The 17,524-nt window shown below is 39.9% G+C and overlaps 1 protein-coding gene across 1 annotated transcript in view; it reads left to right on the top strand.

Moving 5' to 3' along the window:
- LOC124119366 overlaps positions 1 to 16,027 on the top strand; it is an 89,653-nt gene extending 73,626 nt beyond the window's left edge. The window contains exons 2-4 of the mRNA XM_046481852.2: positions 8,726 to 8,869; positions 12,808 to 13,033; positions 15,541 to 16,027. Of these exons, the coding sequence (XP_046337808.1) occupies positions 8,726 to 8,869; positions 12,808 to 13,033; positions 15,541 to 15,571 (401 nt within the window). The 3' untranslated portion in view covers positions 15,572 to 16,027. The remainder of the gene's footprint in view (positions 1 to 8,725; positions 8,870 to 12,807; positions 13,034 to 15,540) is intronic.
- The last annotated feature ends 1,497 nt before the right edge of the window (positions 16,028 to 17,524 follow it).

The following is a 17,524-nucleotide window of genomic DNA, read 5'->3' as shown; positions in this document are numbered from 1 at the left end:
TACCTTTAGATTATGAGTGTTAATATGCGTGTTTGTCACTCCTTACCTGTCCATACCGGAACCCGTTATTCCGGACAACCACTCACCAACGAATCCCTAATTTGAAATTATTTTTCCGCAAACATATTTATAAAAAACTTAAAAGATCCCATATGACAAATTAACGCCAATCGGTAGTTGTCACGAACGTATACTTTGACCTTGAGACAGACAAGATCCAGAAACGTCACATATTGCTTTTACCAGCAAATACTATTGTCAAAAGTCACACACCTTAAAAATACAATGTAATAAATAAAGCAAAGAGTATTGATTCGAAAAAAAATAGAAAAACAAATTCGGTAAAGAGAGACGTGTAATTATCGGTTCACATTGCTTCTGCTGAAATGTGCGTCTTTGTGGTCGGTAATCCTTTTGAAGTAATGGACCACTACTTTCTGGCGACCTTCGAGGGATACTTAACAAATGAATAATGACAAAAAGATATCACTAGCCACAAATACCACAAGCTTATTTTCATGATGATAAGGTCAACAGGTCGTTCAGACGCTGATCCAGAGGAACATACTCAGCATGTTGACTGTTATCGTAAAAGCATGTAAATAGATCTTTTGCTGATGCGTTTACAACAAAAGTTACATTGAATTGACTAAAGTTTATCTAGCAAACGCAAATTGTTTCCCGAATTGTTTACTAGCATTTCCGCGCTTGTCGTTTACTTTTTGTTTTCCTAGTAAACAGTGATTTAAACAGAATCTGAGCAACAATGCCGTAGACATTCGTGACCAACTCGTGTTATTCCGGGACAAGCCGAATAGCGACTCGTGCCCCTATCATGGCCATTTTTGCGACCGGGTTCCGTCTTTGCGCAAACGGGCATACCTAAAACAATTGTCAACTCGTTGCGTAATGGTTCACATATATTTCCCCATATATTATATATATTTCAGATGCAATTTAAAGCACATCGGGACATGCGGAATTATACGGTACGATTGAACACATTTAACTGTGTCCTGGGTATATTTTTAGTTGCAAGACATATGTAAAATCAAAAATTATTTCTGAGGGATTCTTTGACGAAGAACTTGAAATCATACGCGCATTCTGATTGGTTTGTCGTATTTTCGCACATAACACTCATCGAAAGGGGGACGGGTCTTCTTGCAGGTTACGGAAATGGGCGATAGGTGACGAATGTGGCGTAGAGAATAGGCAAAGAAAGATAACTCGTCCTCAACATCCGGACAATCTTTTCATCAACTCATCATTTTCTCGAGAGAAACCACGGTGGTTACATGAGATACAATTATATACAATACAGGAATAATGAAAATAGAACATGCATTAAATTTTACAAATTGAATTATGCACGTGATTAAGGAATTTAGAGGGGATGTTTCATTCCGTATGATGTTAATGGTCAAAAGTTTCTTAAATGAATTTGGAAACTTAAGATATTTTGTATTTATGAGATTATGTATAGCTGTTGGTGATACGCCGCAGAACTAAATAGGGAGCACGGGTGACACAGTCGCCTAAGGCGCCGCGATTCGCTGTGCAGAGTTGCGTCCCTTGGGCACGCAAGAAATCTATGATTGTGGGTTCGAATCCCGGATCGCCCCAATTATGTTTCTAGGTTCGTCAGCACCATACCCGTGCTCGTGGGTTTCACTGAAGTGGTAAACGTCTGAGACCTGCATCACTTCGGGCTTTCCTCCCACATTAAGCTGATACGCCGCAATATAACTGGAATACTGTTAAAAGCGGCGTTAAACCCAACTCACGCACAGAACTAAATAAATTATGAAACTCAGCTCTCACAGTGAATGAAATATAAAATTGACATAGGTAATATTGAGCCATCGACCAGTTTGAACTTTAATATAGGAAAACTATTGATTTTGAGAGTAACGGATGATTTTCAAATGAAGGTTGATTCTTCAGGTACTTGTAATACGATCCTTTGGAGCTTAATTCAGCAGCGGATTTACCCTTTTTACACAAAGATCAATGCATATATTTTCACCCACTGAAGCCAGTCTTGGCGTGGATCATTCCGATGGGTTTTGAAATGCATATGTTAGACTACAGTCTCAAGTTGTTCATGGATAGTAAACATGTATTTGTAAAGTATTTGGGATGGTTACACTATGGTTAATGTGACTGCACTACATGAAAAGTTGGTAGTGGTTCCTACTGTTAGGATCTCAAATAATATAACTATTATCTTTAAGCATCACTATATTAACTGTTTGATCAAAGAACTTGATATGCTTGGTATATAGAGGAATCATCACGATTGTTTTTAATATGGGAAATATCAACCGAGTCTTAGTTAATCGGTATTTGCCGAGCCTATGGCGAGGCAAATACCGATTAACGGGACGAGGTTGATATTTCCCATATTAAAACAACACGAGTAATGAATTCTATTTATCATTTTCACATTTTTGCTTCCCAATTAAGGAATAATTGCATTAAACATTAACATCAGCAACTTGTCGAAATCTTACGTATAGATCGTGCGTAGTGATACATGTTTTCCATAGCCGTGTAAACCAAAATAAACAACCTCTTAACTCCTTTATGGCATATTCCTTCGCTGAGAAAAAAACTTCCTCGGATTATTTTAAACAAAATACTTGAACAGACTTTTTCAGAATAATTGAAATAATGTCTCCAACATCAAAGGTATCCATGTTGTTTGTAAACACCTACTCACGTGCAGCGGCGAAAAAAGTCCCACTTCCGGTTATCTAATTTGCATATCTAATTTGCATACTTATGTCATTGGGGTATGACATACATGTTTTTATGTCATAAGCTTATGTCATGGATAAATGCTTCAGTTAAATGATAAATAAATTGTGCCACATATAAGGCAAGTATGTTAACTGAGGAAGAGATCTGCCCAAACCATGCATCAGTACTATCAACTTTTGACTTGCAATTGACCATAAAACCTCAAAAGCTCCATAAAGAGAGATATGTTGCTGGGTCCGGCAAATGTACCACCAAATCCCTGTCTCAAACATAAACCATTATCCTTAGTACTATTATATTCACAGAAAGTATTTAAGACAAGAGGAATTAATTCCATGTGGACATTCAAAAACTCCAAGGATTTACTTGAATGTTTGCAATCTCAGAAAAGAATCATGTTCAATTCTGTCAAAACATTTCATTTATCAATTTTGTAAACCACTATCCCACATAAAAACAAAAATGAGAACCTCATTCCTTGATCCAAGGGACATTTGTTGCTTAACGCGGAGGCCATAGACACAATTACATGTCAATTGTCAGAGGTCCACTGCAATTCGTCAAACCTAAAAACAAATGACATCTGAAATTTACTGAGAAAACAGTATCTGAAATAATACTTCCTCGTTGATATCATCTGTGTACAAGTTGCGGGTAAGACAGTTAGGCAAGAAGTAGGCATGCATATGGACAACAATTGTGCTCCCCTTCTTGCTAATCTGTTTTTTTTATGCACATGAATCGGAAATTCTGCTCGGATTGGCAAAGTCAAAACAAAATAATTTGGCAAAGAGGTTTAACTTAAGCTTCTGGTCTGTCGATGATCTGATATCGTTCAATGACCACCAAATAGCCAGTTCCTTCCACTGGTGTATCCACCTTAACTAGAAACTTGTTTCATAGCCATGTATAAAGATTCAGATTGACACACACTCTGCACAAGACAAGAGGTATGACTCAAACTTTGCAATGGTCAACTTTCCCTTTATGTCGAGCAATTTTCCAGCAGCTTCGGTCTTTTGTTCCAGACATTTCATAATGTTTTGAGGTACAATCGAGCATGCTCTTTCCACGAAGATTTCAAAGGTCATTTTTTGTATGACCCAAAAGTTGTTTAATAGGGTTACAAATTTCAAGGTCTTCAAAAACTTTCAAAATATTTTAAGGTACACGTGTGGTGGACGCTAAAAAATGACGCATCATTGAAAAAAAATATGTCCGAAGCAATTCTCTGTTTTGACTTGTTTCATTTGTTCTCGTGCAATTTTTCAGGTGAACAATTGACTTCCCTTTGCATGTGTTTGTGACGGGTGCCACCGGTAGGGCAGGATATGTTCACTTTTTCGTAAACACCCTATCATCACTATTTGATAGTGATTCGTAAACACATGTTTAATATACAGTCAGAATCGTAATGGACTCTGCTTTGAGCAGAGATTTATTATTATGGAAATGGTTTTGTCGCTTTAATTGACGAACACTTTGTGACATTACAACAAGCAAGTTTAGCCCGCAATTTTCTTTTTTAAAGAACCTGAGACAGCTGTTTTCTGGTATTTTCTGGAGCAATTATCAAACGGTCGGTCCCTAATAGTGGATTATTCATGATAAGACAGACGACCCAGATATTTGAGACAAAATAGTTGTCCTATTTCTGTGTTCTTTCCGGAATAAGTGAAAGTATTTAAATGTCAACCCCAATCCTTCAATGTCGGCCAATCACATGTGATTCTCAATGAATGGCAATCGCTATAACGGCCATAGTGCTTCTTTAGCGGATATTCCGCTTAATTGTCGCCGCCATAACTTACGATTATGGTCGCTCTAAAATCTATAAACGGCGTATTTCATTTCTTGGGTTGCATCCTGGCTATGCATCCCAGCACAGATGAAAGTGTGACGCCCTTTTTGAAGTGTCTCTTTATTATGGGCCGAATTTAACCTTTCACATTTCCCTTCATTCGCATTCCGGTTTCGCCAGTCATTAAAACCGGTTTGCAAACTTATTTAAATAACATCACGTAAATGTATTTTTACTAATTTTTTTGGCTGACTGGGAAAGAGTCTAATAACCAATCTGCATAATATTCGGTATTAATGTAAGTTTATATTCAAACTGAAGCGTAAAGTGATAATTATGTTCTCAATATCCCATCCAATCAGAAACCGGTGTGACCATTGGTTACAGATAGCCCCATTTACGGTGCCTAATGACTTCCGGTAATAAATGGTTATATAAGGTGTCTTCACGGCATGATGAGACTACGAAACAAAGCAAGACTCTCCCACACAAGCGATAAAAGTCAGTATATGGTTGTAGGGGGCGGAAAACACGAATTATTTTTTTTATAGGTCTCGTGTCATATCGGGAGACATGAAAGGGACAGCTGCCTTTAATGGCAGCCATTACAATCACCAGAGTGCTGTTACGTTATCGTGTTTTGGACTTCGGTGACATGAATCGGGCTAGGTAAACACAAGGGTAAAACGGATAAAAATATCAGTAGTTTGTTCCGAAAGTATTTGACCCGTGAAGATTCCGGGGTAGAAGAGGTCTTCAGCAACCCATACTTGTCGTAAAAGGCGACTAACGGGATCGGGTGGTCAGGCTCGCTGACTTGGTTGATACATGTCATCGATCCCAATTGCGTGGATTGATGCTCGTGATAATAACCACTGGAATATCTGGTCCAGTCTCGACTATTTACAGACCGCCGTCATATAGCTTGAATATTGCTGAGTGTGGTGTTAAACAACAAATAAACCAACCGAAAGTATTCACTCATTATATACAGTGATACCTCGTTAACCCGGCCCTGTTTAACCGGAAACCCCATCTTCACGGGCGATTACTGCTGGGAAGTCGATGTATACTAGGTATAACAGTACATACCAGTGACTCTTCAATCCGGACACTCGTTTAACCGGACGGTTTCCAGGTAGACGTCGGTGGTCGGAAGTAGCTGAGATGTGATCTCCCGTTGTGCCACATCTTTCCTTGATCCGCCTCCTACACATTTCCTAGTGTGTGACAACCTGGCGCTCATCTTCCCGAGGCAAGAGAGTAAACTGACTTTAAAAGTCCAGTTTCCACCCTTGCCGAACTAGGCTGGTATTATGGAGTTACATTTTGGTTGGACTAACGATTTTATGCATAGTCCAATCAAAATCGTGCTACGAAATCGAAATCCGGTTCTTAAACTGTAATGAAGATATCGGTCGATTGCAGGATTTGCAAAGAATGTGCACCGCCAACTCGTTGTCAACAGATATTTTCCCAATCTTTTCATGATTTAAAAATCAAATTGCTCGCGTTATTTAATGTACTTCGCGATGTGAGACCCGTTTTATCACACAATATAGATCTTGATAATCGATCAGATCGTCTTGACTTGGCGCCGCCATTTTGTTAAAAGCAAATGCAAGTGATACGAGAGGTGGAATCTGATTGGTCCAAAGGAGAGGCTTAGAAGGGACATAACTCGAAATAGCCACTGGTGGCACTACGATCGAGACAAGGAATTCCAGCCAAGTTAGGCAAGGGTGGAAACTGGACTTTTATAGTCAGTTAACTCTCTTGCCTCGGGAAGACGCCTGGCGCTGTGTGAGTAAGTTTTACGCCGCTTTTAGCAATATCCCAGCAACAACACGACGGGGGACGCATTGAACCCATGTGGGGAATCGAACCCGGGTCTTCGGTATGACGAGCAAACGCTTTAGCCACTAGGCTACCCCACCGCCCCTGGCAGCCGGAAAGTAGAACCGGTCGACTACCTTTATGTGGGGTGATGAACTTTGCTCTCTGAAGATTCGCAATTTTGATAGAACATCAGCTCCAATTAATTCCCTCATACAAGAGCAGTTCTTGAGTGAATCGAATCCTGGCCTTCGGCGTGACGAGCGAACACTTTGACCACTAGGCTTCCCAACCTCCCCCTTAATCATTTAGGGGCGGTCGGGTAGTCTAGTGGTTAAAGCATTCGCTCGTCACGCCGAAGACCCGGGTTCGATTCCCGACATGGGTACAATGTGTGAAGCCCATTTCTGGTGTCCCCCGCCGTGATATTGTTGAAATATTGCTAAAAGCGGCGTAAAACAATACTCACTCACTCACTCACCCTTAATCATTTAGAAACTACGACCACTACTTTAATCCTGCAATCGTTTGAGCCATTTGTATTAAAACATGTTCATTTGCAATAATATTCCACCATTATTACAATAATAATAGTTGTATCGTACTCTACACCGACAACTATGCGGAGGCGGGGTACAAGTGTGACACATTTATCACAACAATAGTTATGGGTGAGTGAGTGAGTGAGGTGGGTTTAACGCCGCTTTTAACATTATTCAAGTTATATCACGGCGTGTCAGCTTGATGTGGGAGGAAAGCCCGAAGTGATGCTGGTCTCAGACGTTTACCACTTCGGTGAAACCCACGAGCACAGGTTTGGTGCTGCCAAACCTAGAAACATAATCAGGAGGAACCGGGATTCGAACCCATAATCATAGGTTTCTGGCGTGTCCAGGGGACGCAACTCTGCACAGCGAATCGCGGCGCCTTAGACAACTGGGCCACCCGTGCCCCACTAATAGTTATGGACTTATCGTAAGATTCACTCAACGCCATCTCAGTATATATTGATTACCAATGTGTCCCAAATGAATATCGAAACTCTTCCCCATGGTATATTTATTAACTTGATAACACTAATTATCATTCATTTATGCAAATTACAGAGTCATTTACATAAAGCTGCATATATTAAAGTTCTCCCGAGCCTCATCAAGAGGCCAGCCTCCAGGCGGCAATCCGAGGTTGGATCTCCAGGAGATCTAGGATCCAATACGAGCTCCCTTGGGCTACCGCTGTCTGTCAAATAATATTTATTTGATCGCGTTTGTTTGATGAGAAACGAGACAAGAGGGTGGTGTCAAAGATATGTCATGCGATATTGTATGATGTGCAGGATGAAATAATGTTCACATATTTTTTGTTTGGCCAATAAAGGACAAGTTCGGATGATGGCTCATTTTGACCCTAAAGGTCTGCAGAATTTAAGAAATATAACTGTTTTAGAAATTGTTATGAAAAGTATCAGCTGTTTTCATATGAACGAGAACGTGTCGAGATTTGTATGTTTCGGACTTAAATTATCTAATAACATCAGTAAATGTATAGATGAGGCTAAAATATGTCCAAAATGCTGATTTAAAAGGTTTTAATGGAGCAATTGTTAAAGATTGACTCCCAAAGCAAATTACCTTTGGATATTTGGATAGCCACAGTACAAACATAATAGTACATAATCATCTTGTCTTTGTATTTCCTTTAGTTATCTCTTGAGAGGGGGGGGGGGGGGGGGGGGGGGGGGTAAACACCTATGATTGTGGGTTCGAAGGTTTGTCAGCACCATACCCTTGCTCGTGGGTTTCACCGAAGTGGTATACGTCTTTGACCTGCATCACTTCGGGCTTTCCTCCCACATTAAGCTGACAAGCCGCGATATTACTGGAATACTGTTAAAAGCGGCGTTAAACCCAACTCACTCACTCACTCACTCTTGAACATCGGCCTTTCATTCATTTTAGCCAATCTTATGCCAGAAGTGTCAAATTTGCACGTGTAAATAAAAGCGACAAAACCCTTTCTATGGCTATAAAAAAATATATGCTAAAAGCAGAGTCGATTGTACGATTCCGACTTTATCATGACCATGTGTTTATGTTATCAAAAAGTGATGATACCAGGTGTTCGCGAGAAGAACACCTGAAAACAAAGAAAGGCTAATTGTCTACTATTTGAATTCGTCTGATTATGTTAATACCATTATTACAATGTTTAAAGTTGTCATTTCCAGTTGGACAAAAACGGCCTTCATCCTTCGTCATCCGGATCCTTTAAGGAAGAGAGTCTAAATGTGTCACTGTCTGATGAAAGTGGTTATTCTTTCAGGGCTACTGTCGTATAGAAGAATGGTGAGGAAGAAAGATCTAGGGAAGGTATTCTTCATCTATCTGTGTCTCTTCTCCGTGTGCCCCGCCCACCCATGTGGGGAAAACCCACTTCGAGGATTCATGTCTTTATCCAGAATTACAGGTATGTTTAATCGAGGGCGTTTTGAAAGGTGAGGTGAGGTGAAATGGGGTTTAACGTCGCGTCCAAGATTATTGCAATTATATAGCGACTTTCATGCACGTGTGTGTGTGTGGCTGCTTGTACTAGTCCGGACTGATGCCGATTTATAGTGCTAGCTCACTGAGATACCATGCCGCAGTTTAACATGAATACCCCACTCAGACACAGTATACTGACTCCGAGCCGACCAGTCCTTGTTTTAGACCCTTAATGCCGAGCGCCAGACAGGGTAACAACAAGTACCATCTTTTAACGTCTTTTGGTATGACGCGGCCGGGGATCGAACTCCGGACCTTCCGTTCTCCGGGCGAACGCTCTACCACAAGACCACGGAGGCGGTCGCGTTTCGAAAGACAAAAAAAAACAAAGAGTGAGTGAATGAGAATGTTTACAAGTAAATATTTACATTTTCATACTTCAGTATCTACATTATGATGAATACGTCAAGAATAAACTGCGACACACATACCTCTTTATCACGGAATACACGTGAAATATTATATAACAGAGGCTCGATAGACTAATTTCGCCGTTTATATAAACTGATATTATTTACATTGAAATATCGTATGCGCAGTAGATGGCACTATTCAGCCGACGATATAACCAGCAATACAGTGGCATACATGCAATAATACGAATAATACACTCTTATCTGATTGAAACTAGTCTTAAAGGGGCTCTTGGATCGGAGGAAATAGCAATCCCAGCAAGTTTGAATCAAGTCATCCAAAACGTATTTTGTTAATCTTCAAATTGTAAAATGCATTTTAATACATCGGTTTATTTTTTCCCTCATTACCGGATATTACAAATCCCCTTTAAAGGCGAATATTTCATCCAAATTAAGACTTGGGTTTAAATACGTAATATTTACAAACACGACCAAATCTCTTTTCCAACGTGTGCGTGCGTGCGTGCGTGCATGTGTGAGTGCGTGCGTGTGTGTGTGTGTGTGTGTGTGTGTGTGTGTGTGTGTGTGTGTGTGTGTGTGTGTGTTTGTGTGTAGTTGCTGCCGATATATAGTGCAAGCCCACTGAGATACCATGCCGAAGTTTAACATGAATACCCCACTCAGACACAGTATACTGACCCCGAGCCGACCAGTCCTTGTTTTAGCCACCAATACCGAGCGCCAGACAGGGTAACAACAAGTACCATCTTTTAACATCTTTTGGTATGACGTGACCGCTCCGGGCGGACGCTCCACCACTAGACCACGGAGGCGGCCTTGAGATGAGATATACTAGTATTCACTGGACATGCGTGGTGGATTAAAAATGTGTAGGGAAAATTCAATTGTACGTTTCTTACAGGTTGGTCCCTTAGCGGCAAAAATCTATTAATATACATTAATTATATATATTGGTGTATATCATTTTTTTCAAGCAAAAAAAATAGTTGTGAAGATTTAACCTGTTCCGGTCTTCGGTCCGCGGAGTAGGAGCCTGCAAGGTATATGTTCACTGGCAGGGATTAACATAGAACTGTTGTTGTACGTCATTAGTCGGTATGTCATGACTCTATTGTATAGTATATAGAGAAGTGTGCAGCGAGCATAGCAACGCGGCTACATCCAGTTCGTGTAAATATAGGATTAATATATTGAGCAAGGATGCACATGGCGGTTGACCGTAAGCATAGAACCATAATTGACGCTTCACTGGGTCAATATTGACTTCATAGTCGAGGACAATTGGGAAGAGTGTGTCAATATTGTAACTATGTCCGTCTAGGAGGAACATTATGAATACATGGTAGCGGACTGCAATTCTTGTAGACTCTGAGCATTATCGTTTCAAAGGAAAAAATAACTAATTTAAGATGTTACGGAAGTGTTTGATACTTTTAGCTGAGCATGCAATAGATCTTTTGGTGTGATTTTTTTCATTATTGAATAAACACTAAAGAAACGACAGCTCTAAGAATTTGCTGTTATTTGTTTTAAAATATCTTTTAATCGCTGTAGGTTACAGTCATGTGGCGCTGGATAGTGTCCACATCGAAGTCGGTGAGGGGTTGAAGGGCATACAGTGTTTTAATACAGTGTTTAAATTGTACCGTGGTATACAACGGACTGTTTTTAGAAGAGATTTCGTATGATTTTGTAAAATGGTTTTGTCGCTTATATTGTATTTTTTAGAAAAAAAAAAAAATTCAAAAAATGATATAATGTTAATAATATCGTGTAACTTTATCTTACAGTGTTGTATTCGTGAAATGTTTGTCACAAACAAATAAACAAGTATCAGGTGTTCGAAAGCTACGACTATACACCAGAAATTTAAAAAAGGGGTTTCATTGTTTGGTTGGCGAGATAGTCTAGCGGTGGCTCGTTACACTAAATATCAGGATTCAATTCCCAAGATGAGTTCAATGTGCGAAGTGATAGACAGAATCTATACAACCTACATAACATATAGAAGTCATTCGTTTGAAGGATTTTATCAAATACGTGAGAAAATATTAATGAGTGAGTATGTTTTACGCTGTTTTTAGCAATATTATAGCATTATCACATTATACATTCGTAGGCAATTGAACTGGGCTTTCGACGCGAATAGCGAACATTTTGACCATTTGGCTACCCTGCCGCCTTAAGAACAAATGGAGTAATTAATTGCAAGGAGTATTATGTGAAAAAAAAAAATTAGCATCATGATTTCTAAGTAAATAAAACAATCAGAAGTTTCAATGGAAAATACATCTTTGGAAAGGCAACCTCGTTTACATAACTGGATAATTTTTAAGACGTTGTAATTGTCCAAGCAAAATTATTATCGTTACACCGCTTATCTCGGACGACGGATAAGTCGATATTTTCGTTGATCTTCAAGACTTCGACTTTACAAGGTTTTGTAGAGGTTATATTCATTATAGCTCAGTATATGTAAGTATCATAATGTAATTTTTCATACATTTACCATGCGTTGTATGAGCAGAGGTTTAAGAGCTAACTCTCGGTGTTGTTGATGAGGTCATGAGGTCTGATCTGTCTTGCGTTGTCATAGAGATGTGAGATCATCCTCTTGGGCGTCTTTAGTGAGTGAGTGAGTGATTGGGGTTAACGCTGATTTTAACAGTATATCAGTCATATCATGGCGTGTCAGCTTAATGTGGGAGGAAAGCCCGAAGTGATGCATGTCTTAGATGTTTGCCACTTCGGTGAAACCCACTAGCACGGGTATGGTGTTGACAAACCTAGAAACATAATCGGGGCGAACCGGGATTCGAACCCAGAATCATAGGTTTCTGGCATGCCCAAGGGACGCAACTCTGCACAGCGAATTGTGGCGCCTTAGACGACTGGGCCACCCGTGCCCCCGGGCGTCTTTAGACTCAACTGACATAAATCTTAACTGGTCGATCATACATTGTGACTTAATTCAAATCATATTTTTGTACAAGAATGGTGTTTCAATTGCAGATTTGAAGACCATAGGTCATTTGTACATAAATCTTAAAGAGATGTGTCTTTTACAATTAACACGTTTGGTGGGATAGTCTGGCGGCTTTAAAGAGTTTACAATCTGTGAAGTCAATTGAAGATTTCTTATTTTAACCAATTTTAGAGTCAATTTTATAAAATAAATAAAATTAAAAAATGACATAGCCGACAACTCGTTTTCGGGTGTCGTTCATGGTGGTTGTTTAGAAACTACAATCCGGGGCATGGGTGGACCAGTCGATAAAGGCGCCACAATTCGCTCTATGTAGTTGCCTCCCTTAGTCGTGTCAGAATCCTAAATTCGCCGTGATTATGATTATGAGCTTGCTAACACAATACAAGCTTCACTTGTATCCTCGTATCAATCTGACACGCCGTTGAAAGCGGCATTAAGCCAAACTCATGCATTATATAACACCGTGTTTATACTTTGGCATTTTATTACTTTCAGGCAAGAACGTCAACCACCTTCTTGGCATTCTACGCTCCGCTAACACAGACCTATACGGGCGGTTGGAGCGAAACTGGCAGTTATACGCCAACTGCGTTGGAATGGTAGATACTGGCTACTTTAAACGATCCGGAAGTGCCGCAAAGAATGCTGGGATTGCAAATCAAGTGACCCGGATATTGCCCATTCAAGTTCTGTCTCCCGATGACCTTATGTATTACGATAGGTATGAGCCTTTTTAAAATGTTTTAAAATTTTTGTTGCTGATGTTTCGAGTAAAGATGTTTTTGCGTGTACACATCATTAAAATAAATGTGTGATCCTTGTGATGAAGAATGCAGTATTTTGCACATGGATATTAACGGGTCTTCAGTGTAAATACGTCTCCCATCGTTAACTCGAACGCATTTAAGTCGATATATCGCTTAAGACGATAGAATTTTATAATCCCGACAGGAACCTTATAGGCATTTTGGTGCAATATCGGCACTCCTTTTGTCTCGAGTTAGGGATTTCATTGGGTTAAAGAGCTCCGAACAAACGATGTCTCACTGCGCTCGAAATCACCATCATCATTTACAGTAAGTAAATGAGAAGGGTTTTACGCCGCTTTTAGTAATGGTTCATCCCTATCATGATTGATGATACCGCAAATGTGCTTCACGCACCGTTCCCATGTAGAAACACGAACTCTGGTCTTAGGCGTGAGGATCAGACGCTTTATCCACTAGGCTACTCCAGAGATGTCAGTTTTAGGTTTATGGGCTTAACAACGCCTTCATAAAAACCGACTTGGAATATCTGGATAAGCCGAAGGTGGTTTTGCATCATTTTAACTTCGACACAACGGACGATTGTTGGAACGTTAACAAAATTCCCATTTTACAGATGATGACCAAATATGTTCATTAATATCCTAAAAGGGACAAAATCAATTATATTTAGACATTGGTGATGTGGTGGTATTTGATCAGCTTGTACTTATGGTGTATGTGACACTGCCCGCGTTTGTTAGTGTGATATCAATATTTAAAATAATTAATGTGCATCTGATATATCTATCCATTACCGTCTCTAAAATTATTTGAAAGTCTGTTTTAGATATGTGATATATCCTTCAATGGTGTTATCCACAAGCGAAATATGATAAAAAGCGTTTGACATTTTGAATTGTGTGCAGCGTTAGTGACGCATAGGTCCTCATGCATAAAAAATAATATTACGTGAAGATCATATAGCACGAAAATAAATCGCCTGGTGAAACGACTCTGTAAATGTGTTTATCGTGACTAACACTACGTTTTTCAGTATATCTGTATTTTAGCGATGTACAAATTATTACGTACAGTAAACTACGGTTATAACGAACACGCTTATAACGAACTGACGGATCTAACGAACTTACTTTTTGGTCCCAACTATTTGCTGTATTTATGCTGTATATATGCTTATAACGAACTACGGCTATAACGAACTAAAATTAGAAGTCCCTTTGAGTCCGTTATAACCGTAGTTTACTGTATCTCATTATTTAGCGTGGGTTTGTATCCAGCTGTTTGAAATTATCTCCACTTAATACACAGGGGACTATGTCTAGATTAGAGAGAGTGAGTAAGTGAGTATGTTTTTTCGCCGCTTTTAGCAATATTCCAACAATATAACGGCGAGGGACACGGGAAATGGGCTTAACATATTGTATCCGTGTGCTCCATCACTGTGTATCCATCACGGATTTTACAGTAATCCATTCATTAAATTAAATCACTTTCATTCCTTATACGCCCTATGGACTAAGTTTCAGCAGTTAACCAAGACTGATTATCCTCTGGTGTCGGTGTTCTGAATTTGACCTCCTTCAATCAATCTGGCTGGGAATGCCAATACATCCCGAGCCTAGTCCCTTTTAAAAATTTAAATAATGACACATTGAATAATAAGAATTATAAAAGTCGCTATAAAGGCCTTCTTCGCAAGAAGGCTCATAATCTTCATGGCTGGTATATGTTTTTAGACTATGATTGTACTCATTATCACGTTGAATCAATAGCACCATGGATAAGCCCGGTATGGTCACGTGGTGTATTGACAGCGCGGACACTACGGTCTACGGCTATTGAAACTTCCTGGCTTTGATTGTATATGAACAATTGCGGATGTTATTAACAGAATTATTGATTGCGCTTCTACAATATGTCACAAAGCCGAACGACACCGAATGGAGGAGTGTCATTGTTAGCTCTTCAATAAGTTCCTTATTTGCGTCAAGACGCCGGAAATGGCAAAGTAAATATGTTTGTTTTCGGCGATGGCATCACAGACGCACTATATACAAACTCATATATAAAAGCATTTTTATTTATTGAACAAAACATGCATTTACAACTATGAACTAATTCATTTAGTCGCGTTACAAGTTAAATCGTCCGGATTGATGTATATCTTATCATCGAATCGTGGAGACGAAGCGATGCCCCTCGTGTATATTGCTGTAATTGTCCGATAATCAGAGTGTCCAGACTACTGGTGTACGGACTGACGAGGTGTAAATGTAACTGAAAGAAGTACATTTGGTTCTGAAATAAACAGGTGAAAATATTTTTGTAACAATGGATAGCAAACAATGGAGGTTACAGTAGGCCTGGTATAAGTACAAACTGAAGGATAATGTAGGCGTCTTTGCTATTAATTTTATATTAGTAATATTCGGTTAAAATATGTTTCCTTCCGTTACAGAAGCAACACTGAGGATGACAGTTTGTTGTAAGCTGCTTTTGGCTGTCAACGTATATCATCATGGCGGAACTGGTAAAGCAGGAAGTGACGTCATACTTCCGGCACAAAGCGCATGTCAAGAAAGGGGTGTATTGAGGAACATTTTTCTGAGATACTTACAATTTATTTCTTCAGTCATTTTGAGGATGTATCAACAATGCATTGTGGCGTTCCTCAGCATGCTCTTATATTGTATCAAGACAGCCTACTGTAGATATTTCTATGGACTCAGCGGAACCGGAAGTAGCCCAAAGCAGTGGTCGCAGTGAATATGACAGGACCGAAGTGAATGTGTGCCCAACAGGATTTGGATAAAACATTTTACAATAGTCTTTACTTCTTCCTTGGTCACGATTAAGATCTATGTTTGTTAACACGTAACTAATCTGTGTTCTTTCAGTGTCATTGGAAATTGGGGGCTTAAATGAAGTAAAGTATTCGAACATTTTGCAGTGTTATTATATCAGAGTTTTTTATAATATTCAAATCTACCAGACTCTTCTTTATATATTTATCCTCGTATTATGGGTTTTCGGACGCTTAAGAAACATTCGTTATCTTCTCGCTAATCACTTGAACAACTGTAAAATATCTCACTCACTTATAAAAGACAACTTAAAAACAAGCCATCACTCGTGTCTTTACAGCGTCTGCGTGACGCCAGACCCCTCGTTACAGAGCGAGTAATTATATATAATACGGTAAACGTATGATGTCCGAAAACATATAATCCGACGATACTATCAATGAGAACTGGTACTAAGAGAATGGAATCACGGCCAATCCCCAACGACAAACAAAGTGCCTGTATGTAGCACAAGCACTATTTTTAAACAACAACATACGCGCAACCTGGTTCCAGCGATAAGAAACCAACGGCTGCTCGGACCGAGCTCCAATATCACATCGTCAAAACTCGTGCAAGATGTGCCATCGCCTTACACTACACATTTCTTTAATATATGGCTCCGGTAGGGTTCGCACAAAATTCATGTACGGAGTACGACGTTAAGATTTATTGTCACATGGGCAATATTTCAGCCATAGTGTAACCAGGCAGTTGTTTTCTTGTGTGAGAGGAAAGCCCGAAGTGATGCAGGACTCAGACGTTTACGGCTTTGGTGAAACCCGCGAGTATGGGTGTGATGCTGACAAACCAAGAAACCTAACTGCCCATCCGATTCGAACCGATTCACAATCATAGGTTTCTGGCGTGCTCAACTCTGCACAGCGAATTGCGGCGCCTAAGACGACTGGTTCACCCGTGTCAACCTATACGCGAGCGTTACAGGCATCGGATAGGAGTGAAGCTACTGGGGTGTCACCATGTAACATCGATGTGAATTCATAGCAAGTTGCATTTTGTACAATGTGTGGCACGGGTGGCCCAGTCGTCTAATGCACCGCAATTCGCTACGCAAAGATGGGTTCAAATCCCAGAATCGCCATGATAATGACCCGTGTGTTTCATTCATCTGCAATGCTTCGGGCTTTCGTCTCACATCAAGCTGACACCCCGTGATAAAACTAAAATACCGTTCAAAGCGGCGTTAAACACCACTCACTCATTCCATCTGAGTTTTATTATAATGCTACTGTCCTGGCTATACCTGATGGTCGCAGGTTATTAACTGCATCCCAATGACGGGATTTAGTTGTTACGCCACCGCCACACACTACGGCTCAAAATGTTCAAAATGTTAATGCGTGCGAATATTAACTTGTTAGTCTTGATTGTTTACGTCTCAGGAGGCATCCGTCGTGTCAAGGTCAAAGTATTTGTTTAATTGACCTTGACCTTGACCTCGAGATATTTGGTATGTGTGAAAAATTCAGAAACAGTGGAGAGGTCGAGATAGTTGGGAGACAGCCCAGTTACCCATGAACGTTACCTAGGCATTTACGCCGACTTTACCAATAGGTGAGGTGAAATTGGGTTTAACGT

The sequence above is a fragment of the Haliotis rufescens genome, unplaced genomic scaffold (assembly GCF_023055435.1).
Source record: "Haliotis rufescens isolate VD_foot unplaced genomic scaffold, xgHalRufe1.0.p SCAF_38, whole genome shotgun sequence".
NCBI classification, from domain to species: Eukaryota; Metazoa; Mollusca; class Gastropoda; order Lepetellida; family Haliotidae; genus Haliotis; species Haliotis rufescens.
This window is presented reverse-complemented; position numbering and strand designations above follow the sequence as displayed.